Source organism: Panthera uncia (genome assembly GCF_023721935.1).
Source record: "Panthera uncia isolate 11264 chromosome B2 unlocalized genomic scaffold, Puncia_PCG_1.0 HiC_scaffold_24, whole genome shotgun sequence".
NCBI classification, from domain to species: Eukaryota; Metazoa; Chordata; class Mammalia; order Carnivora; family Felidae; genus Panthera; species Panthera uncia.
In genome coordinates this window covers 103,220,319-103,237,879 of record NW_026057580.1, presented here as the reverse complement: position 1 = coordinate 103,237,879, position 17,561 = coordinate 103,220,319, and the positions used below count along the sequence as shown (strand labels likewise).

General features: G+C 47.5%; 2 protein-coding genes across 2 annotated transcripts in view; both read left to right on the top strand.

Moving 5' to 3' along the window:
* The first annotated feature begins 1,146 nt into the window (after positions 1-1,146).
* LOC125939156 (retinoic acid early transcript 1E-like) lies at positions 1,147-2,171 on the top strand. Its single transcript, XM_049654670.1, has 3 exons — positions 1,147-1,186; positions 1,296-1,559; positions 1,742-2,171. The coding sequence occupies exons 1-3, from the start codon at positions 1,147-1,149 to the stop codon at positions 2,020-2,022; spliced, it is 585 nt and encodes a 194-aa protein (XP_049510627.1). The 3' UTR covers positions 2,023-2,171.
* A 5,458-nt stretch (positions 2,172-7,629) lies between these two features.
* Positions 7,630-17,561, top strand: part of LRP11 (LDL receptor related protein 11) — a 63,586-nt gene continuing 53,654 nt past the window's right edge. Inside the window, exons 1-2 of the mRNA XM_049654669.1 lie at positions 7,630-7,717; positions 17,247-17,424. Coding sequence (XP_049510626.1) covers positions 7,630-7,717; positions 17,247-17,424 — 266 coding nt within the window. The remainder of the gene's footprint in view (positions 7,718-17,246; positions 17,425-17,561) is intronic.

Sequence of the window (17,561 nt, the reverse complement as noted above, 5' to 3'; positions counted from 1 at the left end):
TGAAGAGAGGAAGAGGGTAGGATATAGAGAGGAACTGGTGGAGGGCAGGGAGAGAAAGTGGGTGGGGGATGGAGAGATAAAGTTGGTGCTTGAGAAGTTGCCGGAAGTGGAGAGAGGAAATGGCTGCATTTGGAACAGGAACTTGGTGGGAGTTGCGAAAAAGAGAGCACATAACCTCCGGCAATTCTGCTCAAACCGGAATAGCTGTTTTTGGCTTTGGGTTTTGGGTTTTGAAGGTGTTTGTTTTCATTGCTCTGGACAGGAGGCAGAGAGCTTATTCGTAGTGAATTTTGTTTTTGGATTTTGGTTTTTTAAATTTTTTTAATGTTTTATTTATTTTTGAGAGAGAGCGGGAGAGAGAAAGAGCAAGCAAGCAAACAGGTGAGGGGCAGAGAGAGAGGGAGACACAGAATCCGAAGCAGGTTCCAGGCTCTGAGCTGTCAGCACAGAGCCTGACGTGGGGCTCGAACTCACCAACTGAGATCATGACCTGAGCCTACGTCAGACACTTAACTGACTGAGCCACCGAGGCACCCTGAATTTTGTTTTCTTTAAGTCACATCTTGGCTTTTATGAGTAACGTGTGACTACTTACAAAATACTCTTTTGGTATCATCGTACTTTGCAATTTCAATAGAGCCTTCAGTTTTCTCAAAGTGAAGACGGCACAGTGCCCTTGGGTGAATGTGTGTAGACACATCCGAGTAGGTTGCAGATTTTGTTCCCAAAACTGCTCCAGGAGGACACCACTGGCATCTCTCAGGGCAGGTCTTCTTTTTTTTTTTTTGGATACTACTGCTGATGGAAGCCTGGAAGACCCTGGGCCATGTGATTCCCCAGAGACTGCCTGGGGCAGGGGGTGGGGGTGGGCGCTCACCCACGTTTCAGGTAAGCAGCTCTCCCTCACCTGCCAAGTCCCACCTTCTCCTCCAAGAAGCCTTTCCTGGTTGCCCAGGAACCATCCTGAATTAGCCATGTGTCCTGTGGTGTCTTTTCGGTTCAAAGTCCTGTCTGTTCGGCTAGATTTCAAGTCCCAGGAGGGCAGACACTGCCTTGTACTTTTCTGACCTGAGACCTTGGCAGAAGTCACTAAAAATACCTCCCAGACGTTTCCTCCGGGTGACGGTCTGTGTGTCCGAGGGGTCTATGGCATCCAGGCACTTTGCTAAAGCTCAGGCAGCAAAAGGTGGGGACTAAGGACGCAGAAGGTTGAGGAGCTGGAGTGGAGACCCCTCCCTCTGCAGAAGGACCTTCTGAGTGAGCGTCGGGGCCTCGGCTCCCTTTTTCTCTCACAGATACTCACTCTCTCTGCCTTGACCTCACCGTCAAATCTCAGTCTGGACCCGGACACCCTTGGTATGAAGTGCAGGCCTCAGTGGGCAAAAAGCCTGTCTTTCAGTATGACAGTGACAGCAGCAAGATGAAACCTTTGGGTCTCCTGGGGGCGAAAGTAAATGCCACCAAAGCATGGACAGAATTGACCCAGACGCTGGGAGAGGTGGGGCAAGAGCTCAGGATGATCGTGTCTGACATCAAACTGGAGAACAGCGTGACCAGGGGTGAGTAGGAGAAGAGGGTGGGGAGGTAGAGATAGTCAGCGAGAGAGGGAGGAGCCAGCACAGGCAGGGAAGGGGCTCTGGGACAAGAACTGAACGTTGGTCCCGCCTAAGAGACACGGTGGACCTACTGGGAGGTGACGGCGCTAAGAGTCCAAGCCAATGACTTTGGGCGTGAATTGCAGGTCCCCCCACCCTGCACATCCAGCTGTCTTGTCAGTGTGAAGCAGAACGAGGCACCGCTGCGTCCTGGCACTTCAACATCAACGGGCAGCCAGCCCTCCTCTTTGACGCGATGAACATGACCTGGACAGTCACGAGTCCTGGAACCAGAGGCGTCAAGGAGGAGTGGGAGAACAAGGGACTGGCAGACTATTTCAGGAGGATCTCAATGGGAGACTGCCGTCACTGGCTTAGGGAATTCTTAGAACACTGGGAGAAAGTGCCAGAGCCCCCAGGTAACTGAACAGGGGGAGGAGGATGCAGTACATCTCTTTAAAGGTCTAATGCCTTCCCTGTGTGGATAGGGCATGTGTGTGCAATTAAAGATGGGAAGGATCCATCGACTGACTGGCCTCTTGGTGGACTGGAGAGTCAGTGACTGCCACAGGACCTCCACCATCCCCCATTCCCTGCCACCTCCCTCTGCACAGGGGCCCCCTTCCCGCTAACCAATGATCCGGTCACCCCGGACTGCTAGGTGGGCCCCAAATCTACGTGCATCCCTGGGCTTGAGCCTTCTCTTCTCCCTCTGTCTTACCTGTTCTTGACCCAGAGCAAAGGTCACTTCTAATGAAGCCTTCACCAACCCTCCCCCCCACAGAACTAAGCACACCCGATGCCATCACCTCAAATAGATCTGTCCACAGAGAACATGTCAAACGGTCTGATAACCAGATGGACATCAGCTGCCTCCCTCAGTAGAAATACGCGCTCCGTGAGGACAGGGCACAACCCCCTGTTCATCTTTAGACCCCACCACCTGATAGACTGGCTGCCACATAATGAATCAACAAATTGGGGGGTGACAAGGTGCTCAGGAAGGTATTTTATTTTTTACTGAAATGCAATTCGTATACACTGTATAGTATTGTACAGATGTACAACGTAATGATTCAACAATTCTATACATTACTCGGTGCTCATCGGAGTAAGCGGGCCCTTAATCCCCTTTATCTATTTCACCCATCCCCGCCCCACCTGACAAGCACCAGGAAGGTGTTTTTTCAGGTTTGACAGGGCTTTCGCTTTTTGTTTGTTTTAGTACCACCAAAAAAGGTCCCAGATGCTAACCAGTCTTTACCCATGCCATCAATTGCATGCATCATCCTAGGAGTGATTGTCATCAGCCCAGTCATCATTGTCATTTGCTGCAGCATCTCAAGAAAATTGGGTAAGTGTATCGCAGGCTGGCCTCTGGCCGTGGGGGAGGATGCAGTCCGGTAAGGACTTGGGACAGGTGACCCACGGGTCTCACCCCAGCCCCTGTCCACTGATCCGTCACTACACAGACATGATGCACTTTCTCAGTGTGGAACACACACCCCCCACACTAGGGCAGGGGTTACCCTGACGTTGGGATGGTGGAGGCTGGGATAAGCAGCAGAGTAGTGCAGTGAGGGGAGGGGAACCAAGTATCTACTCCTGAGGTGGTGCAGGGGCTAAGATCCACGTCTGGGGTGGGCGTTGCCTTATTGCAATCTAGCCCATGGTTCCCCCAGAGCTTTGATGGAAAATAAAAAACTTTGCTGTCTGAGGATAGCACCATGTACTCAACAATTTTTGTAATGTTCTGATAGCTGTTCCATTATCAGATGTTTCTTCTCTGGATCATGAGAGAGCAGCGATGTTAGACCAACGCTTGGTGGCAAAAAAAACCCCCAAAAAATACATTAATGGCAATCTGGCTGCCAATCTAATACATGATCTTCTAACCCTTCCTTTGCATTCTTTCCATCAGACTTCCTTCTGTGTCGGGTGGAATGGAGTGGGTGCCTGCATTTTTACTTTTATTTTTTATTTAGTTGAAAGGAAAATGAGCTAGGAATATATGTATTTTGGTTTAACTCGTGTTTGGTTAACTTTGTATTCACGCTCACTTCTGTGTATAGATAAGTTCTTGCTCTGCAGAAGCCACAGGTCCACTCTGCTGACTGACTAGATGTCATAACACAAAGGTAGAGGACCATACGGCAAAGTGACATGTGAATTAACTTATCTGATATTATATTAATATCTCCTATGGTGCCTGGCTTAGTTCCAAGGATAAATGATAGTGTGATGTATTTAGAAATAAAAAAAATTATATAGAAATTGATAAGGAAGGGTGCCTGGTGGCTCAGTCAGTTGAACATCTGACTTCGGCTCAGGTCATGATCTCACGATTCATGGGTTCAAGCCCCATGTCAGGCTTTGCACAGACAGAGCAGAGCCTGATTCAGGTTCGCTGCCTCCCTCTCTCTGCCCCTCTCCCACGCATTCTCTCTCTCTCTCTCTCTCTCTCTCTCTCTCTCTCTTTGAAAAATAACTAAACCTTAAAAAGAAAAGAAATCGGTAAGGAATAAACTGCTACACAAAACATGGGTGATTCCTATGGATAGGAAGTTAAGAAGAAACTGTCAGACACAGAAGAATATATGTTCTAGAACTCTACATAAATTTCAAAACAGACAAAACTGATATTTGGTAATAGAAGTCAGAATAGTGGATACTGATTAGGAAATGGTCTATAACTTGACCTGACAGGTGATTATGCAGGTGCATTTCACTTTTAAACATACATCAAGCCAGGGGCGCCTGGGTGGCTCAGTCAGTTGTGTCTGACTTTGGCTCAGGTCATGATCTCACGGTTTGTGAGTTTGAGCCCCGTGTCAGGCTTTGTGCTGACAGCTCTGAGCCTGGAACCTGCTTCAGATTCTGTGTCTCCCCTTCTCTCTGCCCCTCCCCTGCTCATGCTCTGTCTCTCTCTTCCTCTCAAAAATAAATAAACATTAAAAAAATTTTTAAAAAGCGGGGGGGGCGCCTGGGTGGCTCAGTCGGTTGAGCATCCGACTTCGGCTCAGGTCATGATCTCACGGCTTGTGAGTTCGAGCCCCGAGTCGGGCTCTGTGCTGACAGCTCAGAGCCTGGAGCCGGCTTTGGATTCTGTGTCTCCCTCGCTCTCTGCCCCTAACCCACTTGCAGTCTGTCTCTGTCTCTCTCAAAAATAAGTAAACATTAAAAAAAATTTTTTTTAATTAAAAAAAGTACATCAAGCTGACCCTAAAGATTTATATACTTTATTGTATAGGAATATTACATTTCAACAAAAAAAGTTTTTTTTTTAAGTAGATGTTCCAGTTTTCATTAATGTCTTGACAAACTGGTAGTTCTCTAGTCAGTAATATCTTCAATTGCAAATTAAATTATAAATACATTGGACTTTTTTTGATGAGAATCATATATATATATGGTAAGAGACATAGAGACAGAGAAAACTATTATTACATGCCAGACAGCACCAGACTCTACTAACTAGTCCTGTCCCACCATCTCCCTGGCCTTCAGAACTCATTTCTTTCTCCTATTGCCGTTATCATCTGTATAACTTCCTCTCCAGGCTGACCCAGAGAGACTTCACACATTGAGGTACAGCAGTTTAGAAAAGTTGGCATCTTGGGATTAAAGTCACAGTTCCTGGGTTCTCTGTGAACTCCAAAGTCAAGATTCTGATGATCAAAATAACCCACTCCATATAGGATTCAGTGAGGAGCTATGTGACTAATGTGGGAAATGATTCAACTCCTTAAGTTGTTCAACAGAATAGCAAGGTTCAGCCTGCTCTGTTTTAAGTCTGGGCCCTGAAGTGAAAAGTAAGCTTACCGAATAATAGTGTCCCGATGTGCTTGGCACATATCAGTAGTCAGACAGGGGCCACTGTCCAGAAAGGGCCCCTGCTGTTAGTAGGACAGCAGCAGGAGCCCAGGGTTTGTGTATAACAAGACTTGGAACAGGGGTGGCAGCACGGTGGGTCCAGATGATCTCTTTTCACAGGGTAGGGGCCTGCACAGAGCTGCAGGCACAGGGGTCTGGCTTTAACCCCAGGTGGAAGGTGCCTGAGAAGGACACAACTGCCTCAACCAAGCAGACTGGGGTTTAGGCTTCAGTCCCTGCAACAAAGGGGATTGGTGAGCAGGGAGGAAAGCAGAAGACCAATTTTAGAAACTAGGTCTCGGGGCGCCCGGGTGGCTCAGTCGGTTAAGCGGCTGACTTCGGCTTGGGTCATGATCTCACGGTTCGTGGGTTCAAGCCCCACGTCGGGCTCTGTGCTGACAGCTCAGAGCCCGGAGGCTGCTTCTGATTCTGTGTCTCCCTCTCTCTCTGCCCCTCCCCCACTCACACTCTGTCTCTGTCTCTCAAAAATAAATAAATATAAATTTAAAAAAATTAAAAAAAAGAAAAGGAACTAGGTCTCAACAGTGAGGATTTAAAGGAGGCTGGGCCTCCATGGACACTTGGGATTGAACTCAGCCAGCTTCTTTCTGGCCACCTGAGCCTGCTGTTCAAGGGCTACATGTCTGGACAGGGATGGGGCAGGGTTCAACCGGTGAATGTCAGTGTCCAAGCTGAGCTGAGGGGAGGTGGGAGGTAGGTGAGGCCCAGGGAGGGGTGTGTGAGTGATAAGGAGTAAAAAATGTATCTTCCCACGCTTCCTCCACCTTTGCGAAGAGCCTCCCACGCTGTGTCTCAGAGGGCTTCCCATCAGAGCGAGCATCAGCACTTGAGAAAACAGAGAGCTTTGTGTGCCGATGACACATTCCTACTTTGTTGTCTTTGGCATTTCTTGACACTGCTTTTGCTGATGTGACAGAGGAGAGAGGTGATTGGTCAAAACTAAACGAGGAAAAGAGCTGACGGGAAGTGTCTTAAATTAGGAAACACTAGGCAGGGGGTAGACCCAAGATAATCTGACCCAGAATCTAACATAAACACTTCTTTTCCTCTGAAGCCCAGAGAAGCCCAAAGAAGCCCAAAGAAGCCCTTTACCAGGAAGCAAGGCTCAGCTCTCCAGCGCTCCTTAGCGTCTGACCACGGCTGCCTCGCTGTTCTTTCGTTCTCACTCTGGCAGCAAACAGAGAACATGAAGAAATTCAGGGGAGCCTGGGTGGCTCTGTTGATTGGGCATTCGACTCTTGATTTCGGCTCAGATCACGATCTCAAGGTTTGCGAGATCGAGGCCCATGTGCAGCTTCATGCTGACAGTAGGAAGTCCTGACGTTTCTTCATGCTCATCAACCATTTCAAGAATTTGTGGGTTTCAGGATAAAAACTCTTCCTAATGCCCCTTCCCAGGTAAAGCCTCTTTTTGCTCATGGTCCATCCTAAACATGGGCACAGCTGCCTATTCCCGCTGAAGGATGTATTCAAGAATGTTCATGATAGCTTGATTCATAAGAGCCCCCGGAATGTGAAACAACAAATGCCCATCAGGAGATGAATGGATGAGTGAGTTATAATACTGTGCAACTGGATATCTACTGTATTTAAAAAGAAAAAAATCGGGGCGCCTGGGTGGCTCAGTCGGTTGAGCAGCCGACTTCGGCTCAGGTCATGATCTCACGGTCCGTGAGTTTGAGCCCTGCGTCGGGCTCTGTGCTGACCGCTCAGAGCCTGGAGCCTGTTTCAGATTCTGTGTCTCCCTCTCTCTCTGCCCCTCCCCCGTTCATGCTCTGTCTCTCTCTGTCTCAAAAATAAATAAACGTTAAAAAAAATTTTTTTTTAAAGAAAAAGAAAAAAATTACTGTGACATGTAATCTGACAGGACTATGTATGAAGTTCAAGAGCGAACAAAACTAGTTCATGGTGGCACAAGTTAGAATAGTGGTTGCCTCACCTAAATACCCACGGATACATGAATGGATAGGAAAAATGTGGTATAGACAAGCCGGAGGTGGGCGGTGGGCCAGAGCAGCAGCTGGGGCCCCGCTGCAGGCCTCGGAGTGGGTCGCCCCGTGTGGACGGGCGTGCGACGCTCACAGGCTGAGCACAAGCCCACGGCCCCTGCGTCCTCACCCTGCACTGGGACAACCCGCACATGCACGATGCTGTGGACGGGCCCGCTGCCTTCCTGGACATTCGGGCCCCGCCCTATGACCCAGACGATGGCCCGGACTGCCACTATCGCCGGTTGTAGAGCCCTTCTGGGACAAGGAGGCCCAGCTGGGCCTGTGACCCGCCCCGAAGAGAGTGTGTAGTAGAGACCCCACAAGCCAATGACTTCTGGTGCGACGGGGAGCCCTGTCCAGGTCCCGAAGTCTCCCCTTGAAGCCGCCAGCGCCCGGTTGCCGTGGGCCACAGATGTGCCCTGTTCACATCCGGACCTGGCTGCCTGAACACACTGGAAGGGCTCTGTCCCTAGCCCCGGGCCTGGGCAGTATATCTACTGGAACCGGCTGTAGGGCGAGCCATGGGAAGGGCGGGCGGGCGACTGCAGTGCAGACGCAGGCTGGTTAAGGGGTGGGGAAGGCAGGTAGGCTAGTTTGTTGCCGAATTGTTTTTAGTTCAAGTCATCGGTGAAAGCTAGGTTTAAAAAGATGAACTGCTATTTAAAGTGAACAGTGTTGCATCCACACAACTCCTGAAACAGAATGCTACGGGCACCAGTGACACTCACAATAAAATTCACTGCCATGAGAGGCAAGGCCGACCGATAGGGACCGACACTCTTGACCAGAGTGCGGTCCCGAACAGCCAGGGTACAGAGTTTTTATAGCTGACCACATCATCTTATCATTACCTGGGAGCAGAACAAAGGAATAGCTCCCAGATGGGGGTGGAAACAGTTCAGACATGCCCTGGCCCCAATCCAATCAAACACTAAGCCAGTTGATTTTCCTTGAACTTCGGTTCCCTTGATTGATAGGATAAGGCTGTTATCTCTCTTAACCTACAGTGTTAAAACAAAGCTGTTATTTCTTAAGGCTACCGGTTAGCCCTACACTACAGTTTAACCCTTACAGAGGGGCAGAGAGAGAGGGAGACACAGAATCCCAACCAGGTTCCAGGCTCGAAGCTGTCAGCACAGAGCCCGATGCAGGGCTCCAACCCATGAACCGCGAGCCCACGAACTGCGGGATGGTGACCTGAGCTGGTCAGACACTTAACCAAGCAGACTCACCTTTAATGCAAAACTATATTATCCTCAAATGACTTTTTTTTTTTTTTTTTTTTTTTTGGTCTTAGTGTGTTTGAAGAGACAGTAGGTTAAATCTGTGCTTTCTAGCCAGAAGATTCAATGAGCTGAATTGGTATGTTTCCAAACAACTGAATGTAAGACGTTTCTAGCCAGCTGTTGAATTCCATGCCCCTATTTATTTCCAGTATTTTCCTGCAAAAAAAAACAGAAAAATGTTGACTGTTTCAAATTCTCGGGAACTCTAATGTTCCAGAAGGCTGTGAGATCATGATCTGAGCCAAAGTCGGCCACCTAACCTACTGAGCCACCCAGACACCCCTCACAAGACTTTTAATAAAAAGAAAACTAAAGAAATGAACACATTAAAATCTGCCCAGCTGTTGTCTAAGCCCTCTTGATTCACTTGCCCAAATGGCAACTGAGTTCGAAGGTCTGTGACAAAAGGATACTTGCTATTGGTGGAAAGTGTTGACCCTGTGGAGAGACAGATTGTATCTTTGCCTCTTTATGTGCACTGGGCTACTGTGGCCCAGAGTGAAGCAATATTTGTTTCCAACTTTTTTTTAAGAATAAGAAAACAAGGGGCCCCTGGGTGGCTCAGTCTGTTAAGCATCCGACTTCGGCTCAGGTCATGATCTCACGGCTTATGGGTTTGAGCCCCGCTTCAGGCTCTGCTGACGGCTCAGAGCCTGGAGCCTGCTTCGGATTCTGTGTCTCCCTCTCTCTCTGCCCCTCTCCCACCCTCTCTCTCTCTCTGTCTCTCTGTCTCTGTCTCTGTCTCTCTCTCTCTCTCTCAAAAATAAATAAACATTTAAAAAAATTTAAAAAGAAGAAAACAAATTCTTGATTTTTTTTTTTTTTTTACAAAAAGATGCTTATTCAATGTGAAATGCCACTTTGTTGTAGAACCTGAAACAGACATAATGCTGGGTGTTTCCTCCATGGTTGCTAACATTGTTTTGTGGTAGCTTCACATTATGGTGTCGTTTAACATGCCTTGGGGGCAGTTTGAACAGGTCATAATGCCACATGAATTCAGTTTAAAACTAAATCCTAGATATGCAAATGATGATTTTCTTAGAACAATGTTCACAAAATGGATTTTTTTAGTAGCACAGTAATGAATGTGGTTATCAGTCACATACCTACCTGTTCTGAATTATAAAAAGTTGATGAACTTATAAAATTATGGATAGTGATGTATATGCTACAATACAACCTAGAATGCATTAAACCTCACAAAAACCCATTCTGGCAATAGAACAGAAATAAAGGAGGAATGGATTTTCCAAACTTTATGATGAAAAGTTTTAAAGTCCTCAGGTACAAACAAGCCAAATGAAAAAAAAAAAAAAAAAGCCTAAAGTGCTTTTCTTTTTTTTTTTTTTTAATTTTTTTAACCTTTATTTATTTTTGAGACAGAGAGAGACAGAGCATGAGCAGGGGAGGGGCAGAGAGAGGGAGACACAGAATCTGAAACAGGCCCCAGGCTCCGAGCTGTCAGCACAGAGCCCGACGCGGGGCTTGAACTCACGGACTGAGAGATCACGACCTGAGCCGAAGTCTGACGCTTAACCGACTGAGCCACCCAGGCGCCCCAAGCCTAAAGTGCTTTTCAAAAGAAAAACTGAAATTTTTGCAGGCCAGAATAGCAATATGGTATCTCTCTAATTTAGTTCAGTAGAGACAGTGGAACCTTTAGTTCGCTAATAAATTCTGAGTATATTAATGGTGAGAACAGAACTTGTTTTAGCCACTAAGGAGGGAATATTCTTGCTACAGAGACAAAATGTCGTGCGGCAAAACCTGGCACCTCTGTGCGTAAACTGTTCGTCATGACTGACTTCATGTGCTGTTGTGGCGTTTCTACGTATTCCTGCAATATAGATTGTAGTTGAGTAACGACTGTGGGGCAAATACAATCCCCTCCGTCACTGGGATTGAGCACAGAACGCTTTTCTTGGAACTTCATTACAGCAAGCTTCGCAAATGACCACCCATGACATACCAAACTTAAAGGCACCAAGGCCTCCAAAGATGATTACGAGTAACAGCCTGAGAATTCCTGGTCAATGGGACAAAATGGTGAAGCTGACAGACAAATGAGTATGTGGAAAAGGAAGGGGGAGGGAGTGACCAACAGAGGGGCTTCCCTGGAAGTTTCTCTCTGGGAGCCAGTCAGAGACAGGCAATTCCCACACACTGTCCTTTCCCTGTCACAGCCCCCAGAGCCCTTCCGCATCCCACCATTCCTTGCCACCAAACTTGCTGAAGTACTCACCCACTGCAGCACCAGTGTGAGAAGTTAAGATAATGTACTTGTTTGTATAGTATAGATGAGCAATCTGGGTGTTCAAAAGAGTAGGTGGCTTGCCCCAAGGTCACACAGCCGGTAAGAGTTGGCACTAGAATTTCTGTAGGTGCCCTTAAGGCTGTACTTTATTTAGCAGGCTGAGTTGCATGACATTGTGGCAGTTTTTAAATATTTGAATGACTGTCACTTGGGAGAAGGTACAGATTGCTCTGAGAGACTCCCGGAAAACGAACTGGGACAAGTACTTGGAAGCTAGAAACAGGTGATAACTGAATATAAGGGAAAACATTCTAATGAATATAGTAAGAGTTGGCCAAAGTGGGAAGAGCTTTGATGTGTGAAGTAGGATATTCCCCAACCACTACAACATGGGGATAATAATGGTATATGCTACATAAGGTTATTGGAAGTCAATGAGTCTGTGTTTGTGCAGAACCCTGAGCAGTTCCTGGCAATCCTAACACAACGTCTTTATAAATGTTTCTTAATTTTTTTATTTAAAATTTTTTTAATGTTTATTTTTGAGACAGAGAGAGATAGAGCGTGAGTGGGAGAGGAGCAGAGAGAGAGGGAGACACAGAATCTAAAGCAGACTCCAGGCTCCGAGCTGTCAGCACAGACCCCGATGTGGGGCTCGAGCCCACGAACTGCGAGATCATGACCTGAGTCAAAGTCAGGCACTTAACCGACTGAGCCACCCAGATGCCCCTAAATGTTTCTTAAATTTAAAATAAAAATCCACGGGTTCCTGGGTGGCTCAGTTGATTGTCTGACTCTTGATATCAGGGTCATGAGTTCAAGCCCTGTGTTGGGCTCCATGCAGGGTGTGTAGCCTACTTAAAAAAAAAAAAAAAAAAATCAATAGAAATGTCTGGGCCAATGCTGGGCATTGCCTTAAACAATGTAGAAGACAACTTTTCAGGATTTTCACCAGCTCCCTATCACTCTCTTTCTCTCACTCCATCCTCAATGTAGGAGGGAAAGCAGTGCCCGAAGCCACATTTGTACCTTATAATCTCAGCACCTCGATAACTGCACCTGGGGAGGGAGACACAGGACCAAATTGGACTCAACAGAATCTTTCTCCTGAAACTGACCAGGTATCATGGGTGCGGACCACTTGGCCCTAGACGGGAGAGGCAGCCAATGGGAGACCAATTGCTTGGTCATAGACTCTGGGTCTAGCGTTCTCTCTTGCCTAGCAAGAAAGCAAGATGCAGGATTAAAATGCGAGAGATGGCTAATGTCCAGGAAAAGACGAGCCCTGATTAAGGGTCCTTGCTCGGTTTTTATTAGGATCAGAAGGCTTACAAATATGGTAAACAATGAAACTGTGAACATTAACTCATGGATGTGAGAGAACAGGGGTCTTGAAGATATGCGGGGTTACAGGTTTGGGTTAATACAAAACAAAATCCTGGTGGCCAGCCAGGAGGAAGGTTGTTTACAGCAGACTTGAGGCACCACCGCTGTTTACCTAAACTGGCCTAGGGGGCAAGAAAGAGCAAGCTACTTCAGGGTCAACACGGCACCTTTCTTTTGTTAACTAGCTCTGCTCTGGGCAGACTTCGCCCTGCAGCCATTTATAGCCCTGTTTACCTGTTTACCTAATTTGGTCCTTCCTTCCCGTGAAAGCAGCTTTCTGCTATAGTACTAACTTGGGGGGTGTTTCCACCCTGAATACAAAGTAATCTTGTTTACCTCATATACCTTTGTTCTACTTTGGGGCCTTTGCCCTGCCCTATCTATACCTATTTACCTAATCTTGTTTACCCAGACTTGGGTGGGAGCATCCTATAGCTTTCTATTTCTTTACGCCTTGTTACCCCATCCGTACAGGCTCAGGGAATTCCGAAGCTTATTCCCCACACTTGGGAATAACCTGAGAGCTGTCTGTCTTTGGGTCCTGGCCCTCCTTCAGGCCACTGCCCTCCTTCAGGCCTAGTGGCCTCTCGTGCCCTGCCTGTCTCACATGCGTAAGTGCGGTGGAAGCCAATTTGAAGTGGGTTTCTGTTGTTTGCAATCCACAGAAATTGAATCAGGACAAACACGGCTCACTTGGCTGTAAAGAATAAAAGTCTAGGCAAAGAACCCGAGTGCAAGGCCAAGCAGGCACTCAGGGAAGCCTTCTGGGGCTTCAAAGCTGCCAGGAAGCTCCTGTCTTCATTCTGTCCCTCTCTCGGAGCTCCTGTGCACTGTTCCCTGTTTGCCCCCCCCCCCCCCCCCATCGCCCCCACTGCTCCATTTGTCCTCCTCTGCTGATCAGCTTCTCTGCTTCATCGTCCCCTTACACGGAGCCCTGGAGCCCGGCCGGCTGTCCAGCCATGCTTTTCTCACCCATTGCATCTGTGTCTCAATTCTGTATTTTATGTTCCTGGGACAGAGTATCTGATTGGCTCAGCTTGGGCTGGGTGCTCATTATCGGTTCCCTGAGTGGACAGGGTGGGGCCATCTGGAAGCTGGGGCTGCCCCTTCCAGGGGTGTGGGCACATTAGACTCCGTGAAAGTGGTGTGGACAAGGAGGAATCATAATATAATGACCAGGTTGTAGGAGATTCAGACTTTGGGCAGTTGCACAGCTTCTAATACTGGGGATGCTCCTTCATTTCTGTGGGTCCGACTTTTTGTACCTGTAAAATTAAGAAGTGGAACTAGAAATAATAACTAGCATTTAGCAAGCATCTCCCAAGTGTCGGACTGTATTCTAAGCACTTCGCATGCACGAAACTTATTTAATGCCTGTAAAGCATTTATGATGGTCACTAGGCTGGCAATCTTGTTCCAACAGCCAATAAATGGACCTACAATGTGCAGATCCCAATTTGCTGGACTTTACCCTTAATGATCTTTTTTTTTTTTTTTAATTGTTTTTAGTGTCTGTTTTTTTGAGAGAGAGAGAGAAACACAGTGTGAGCAGGAGAGGGGCAGCGAGAGAGACACAGAATCCGAAGCAGTCTTCCAGGCTCTGAGCTGTCAGCACAGCGGGGATCAAACTCATGAACCGTGAAATCGTGACCTGAGCCCAGTCGGCCGCTTAACCCACGGAGCCACCCAGGCGCCTTTCCCTTAATGATCTTATAAAGCAGGAATGTATCTCCATCTTTTCAGCCCAAAGTCCTGACATATTTGTCTTTACATACAAATTCTTCTGTCCATCGGTAAGGTTTTGATGTTTGGGCTTTGCAAACAAAGATATTTTGTTTCCAATAGAAATGAAAGGAGAAAAACTGCAACTTGGAGAGAAATGATTTGTTGCCTGTCTCACAAATCATAATCAGCCCCAATCTCCCTCCTAATATACCATGCAATGAAACCTGCTTTTCACAGTTTTATTAAAGTATAATTGAAGACAATAAGCTGGACCTACTTCAAGTATACACTCGATGAGCTTTGACACATGTAGGGACCAGTGGGACCATCACCACAATCAAAATGTAAACGTATCTTACACCCAGTGTAAGTGTATTTGCACTTCTTTCTAGCCCTTCTCTCCCACTGCACCCTGGTATTACAGGTTTCTCCACTCTGGCTGTCCAGAACATCACTATTCCCAGGCCAATGCAGCTTGGAAATTCTTCTGCCTTCTTCTTTCCAGTGGTTCTTTCTCTGACCTTGGATAGTTTCCTTACAAGCATGCACTTGACCGGCACTCAGGTGAAGGCTCGGGGGAACCTTCTGCACGCCTCCAGATCTCTTTCCCTGTAGCTCTCTCCCCTGTGGTACTCCGCCCTGTGGATTCTAGCCACCTGGCCCTTTAAAATTCTCAATGCCACTTTCTCTGCTCAGAGAGACTGCCAGGCTCCCTTTGGGTTCCCCTCCCAGCCCTGCAGTTTGGAATCCCTCTCCGGGCAGGAAGCCAAGGCAGTCAGAAGGATCACTTCCTTAGTGTCCCTTGTCCAAGGTCCTGCACTGCCTGTTATCTGCTGTCCAACGCACATTGTTTGTTTGTTTGTTTGTTTGTTTCTTTGTTTCTTTCTTTCTTTCTTTCTTTCTCTCTTTCTTAAGTTTATTTATTTATTTGGGGGGAGGTGAGGCACAGAGAGGGAGAGAGAGAATCCCAAGCAGGCTCCATGCTGTCAGTGCAGAGCCCGACGCAGGGCTCGAGCTCTCGAGCCATGAGATCATGACCTGAGCCTAAGTCGGGAGCCCATCACTTATCCCACTGAGCCACCCAGATGCCCCTGCACGTTATTTCTTTTTAATTTTTTTCTGGATTTTTCATCTAAGTTTGGAGGTTAAACCCAACCCCTTTACTCTAATATGGCTGCAGCAGAAGTCAGGGCCTGTTTTGTTTTTTTAATGAAAAATATTTTATGACAACCTCATTACAAAAATTTCAATTGATACGAAGTCTTGTAAAGCAAAAAAAGTGAGTATTTCCCTCCACTATTGCCATCTCACGCCACAGAAATAACCAGTGTTAATGGTAAACACATTAAGTCATTTCTACTTTTCTCAAAAGGACCCTCTTGTGAAGTTATAAAGGGGGAAGCTTTGGCAGTGCTGGGAGGATTGGAAATGAATGTTCCTGAGAAACGCTGTCCCTGCCACCTGTCCCTCATTGTCTCCCCCATGGAACACGTGAGCTGGTTCTCATTCTATACCGACTTCCCTTTCACTGCCCCAAAGGCAGGAGTGAGGGCCACGTGTCCATCTTAAAATCTCTGTGAAAGCCATATGAATTCATGTACACGAAAGTATTGGCATAGTTTGAAATCATTACAATCGTTAGTTAATATTATATCGCACTATCATACATGTTTATGTTTCATAATAATTATTATTATTATAATGGAAGATTTGATGCTGCCTCCAGGGTCCATTCTTATCACAAGTAAAAGTTTCTCTTTATCATAAGCCTACTGGTGCTCTCTGAGGTCTAAGACAAAAGGAATGCTTATGTTGTCAAAGGTATCTTTAAGTGGCTTCAGTTGTGTGGGGTGACTATCTCATAGGTAGAAAAACCAGCCACCCAGGCTATAGTCCAGACATAGCCTTTAGTGCTAAGAGGCCATTTTTTCAGCCTCAAAGTCACTCACATACACACCCTCATGAACTCTAAGAATTTCCCTTTTCATGGAATAGCAAGAAATACTGGGCTATATTTTCTTTTTTCTTCTTTTGTATTTTTACCTTCTAGTTCTATCTCCTCTATTCTAGATCTGAAAGCAATAGGTCCCTAAATATAAGCTCTAAAATTTAAAATGTATATGTATATATCAGAAATTGCATTTTCCTATCCAGTTATTTTCTCTTTCCCTCCTAAAAAATCCAGACTTTGAACAATATACAAATTACAATGTTCATGTATCCAGTCAAAAAAACTTCTGGATGTGCCCAAAAGCAAGAAAATGTGATCCACAATCAGGAGAAAAAATGAATCAAGAGAAAGAGAGTCTGTCTGAGATAAATAAGTTGTAGAAGTTGCTGGCAGGCAGTTAAAGCTCTCAGACGTGGTCTCCAGTAGACTGGATTTTTGGTAAAGGGAAAGATTATCTGCGAAATTTCATTCAATAAAAATAAATAAATAAATAAATAAATAAATAAATAAATAAATAAAACACAACTCCACTAGATCTCACATGATCTAAGCTGGAAGGCCTCTCTACACGCTGAATAGAGGTAACTCATCAGGTCCTCCTAATTGGCTGTGTTCAGATTTCCATAAGTTTCCCTTAAGGAAAACATAAGGGAATGTGACTGCTTGATTTTTATATATTTCAACAGCGTTGCCAGCCTTGTGCTACCCAAGTGCATCTGGGGAACCTAATGTGTAAACAATCGGGGACTCTGGAGGTGAAGGACTGAAGACTGGTGGTTCCCTGGTTCAAGTCCCTTTTCTTAAGCAGACCCTGAGGTCCTAATGATTTGAGCTTTCCCTCTGAGCTGACACTCGAGCAGGTCTCGCTCGTTCATGAAGCCGAGTGGGTCTCAGATGCAAAGCCGGTCCAGGCTTGGAGGGCTGTGGTCGGCCTAAGAACTCTCAGGGCGGCACCCCCAGAAAGCTACCCTACAGGTCTCTTTCCCGCTCCCTCCCAGCTTGGGAGGAGCCTGCGGAAGGGTGTGGTGGGAGGGGTCAATGCGAGCAAGGGGCGGGGCGGGACCTCGGCGCCGGGGGTGGGGGGTGGGGCTTGACGCGCCTCCGCCCCCGCCGCGGCCACTGTTCACAGCCCGGGTGCTGATCCGGTCTGAGGCCGCCTAGCCGCCTCAGAGTGCGCCCAGGGTCCCGGTCCCGAGGCGCGGGCCCTCCCGGAAGCCTCCAGAAAGGACAAGGAGCGGCGCCCGGCCCGCCTGGCTATGCCTCTCGTTGCTGCGGTTCCCGCCGACGACCGCGCGCCCGCGGCCTCAGGGGCGCAGCCCGGCCCCGGGGAGGCCGCGCTGTGAGGCGCCAGGGCCTAGCGGCCGCCGCGGTCGCGCCGGAGGGGCACGGGGCCCGCGCTCGCCCGCCTTCCTCGCGCTCTGCGGCCCCGCCTCGGCTCGCGGCCTCAGCCGCCGGCCGCCATGGCCTTCGCCGCCG

Coding starts and splice junctions, on each gene's coding strand:
- LOC125939156 (XM_049654670.1), top strand. CDS start 1,147: ATGGCATCCAGGCACTTTGCTAAAGCTCAGGCAGCAAAAG. Junction 1,187..1,295: donor TAAAGCTCAGGCAGCAAAAG/GTGGGGACTAAG, acceptor TTTCTCTCACAG/ATACTCACTCTCTCTGCCTT. Junction 1,560..1,741: donor GGAGAACAGCGTGACCAGGG/GTGAGTAGGAGA, acceptor CGTGAATTGCAG/GTCCCCCCACCCTGCACATC.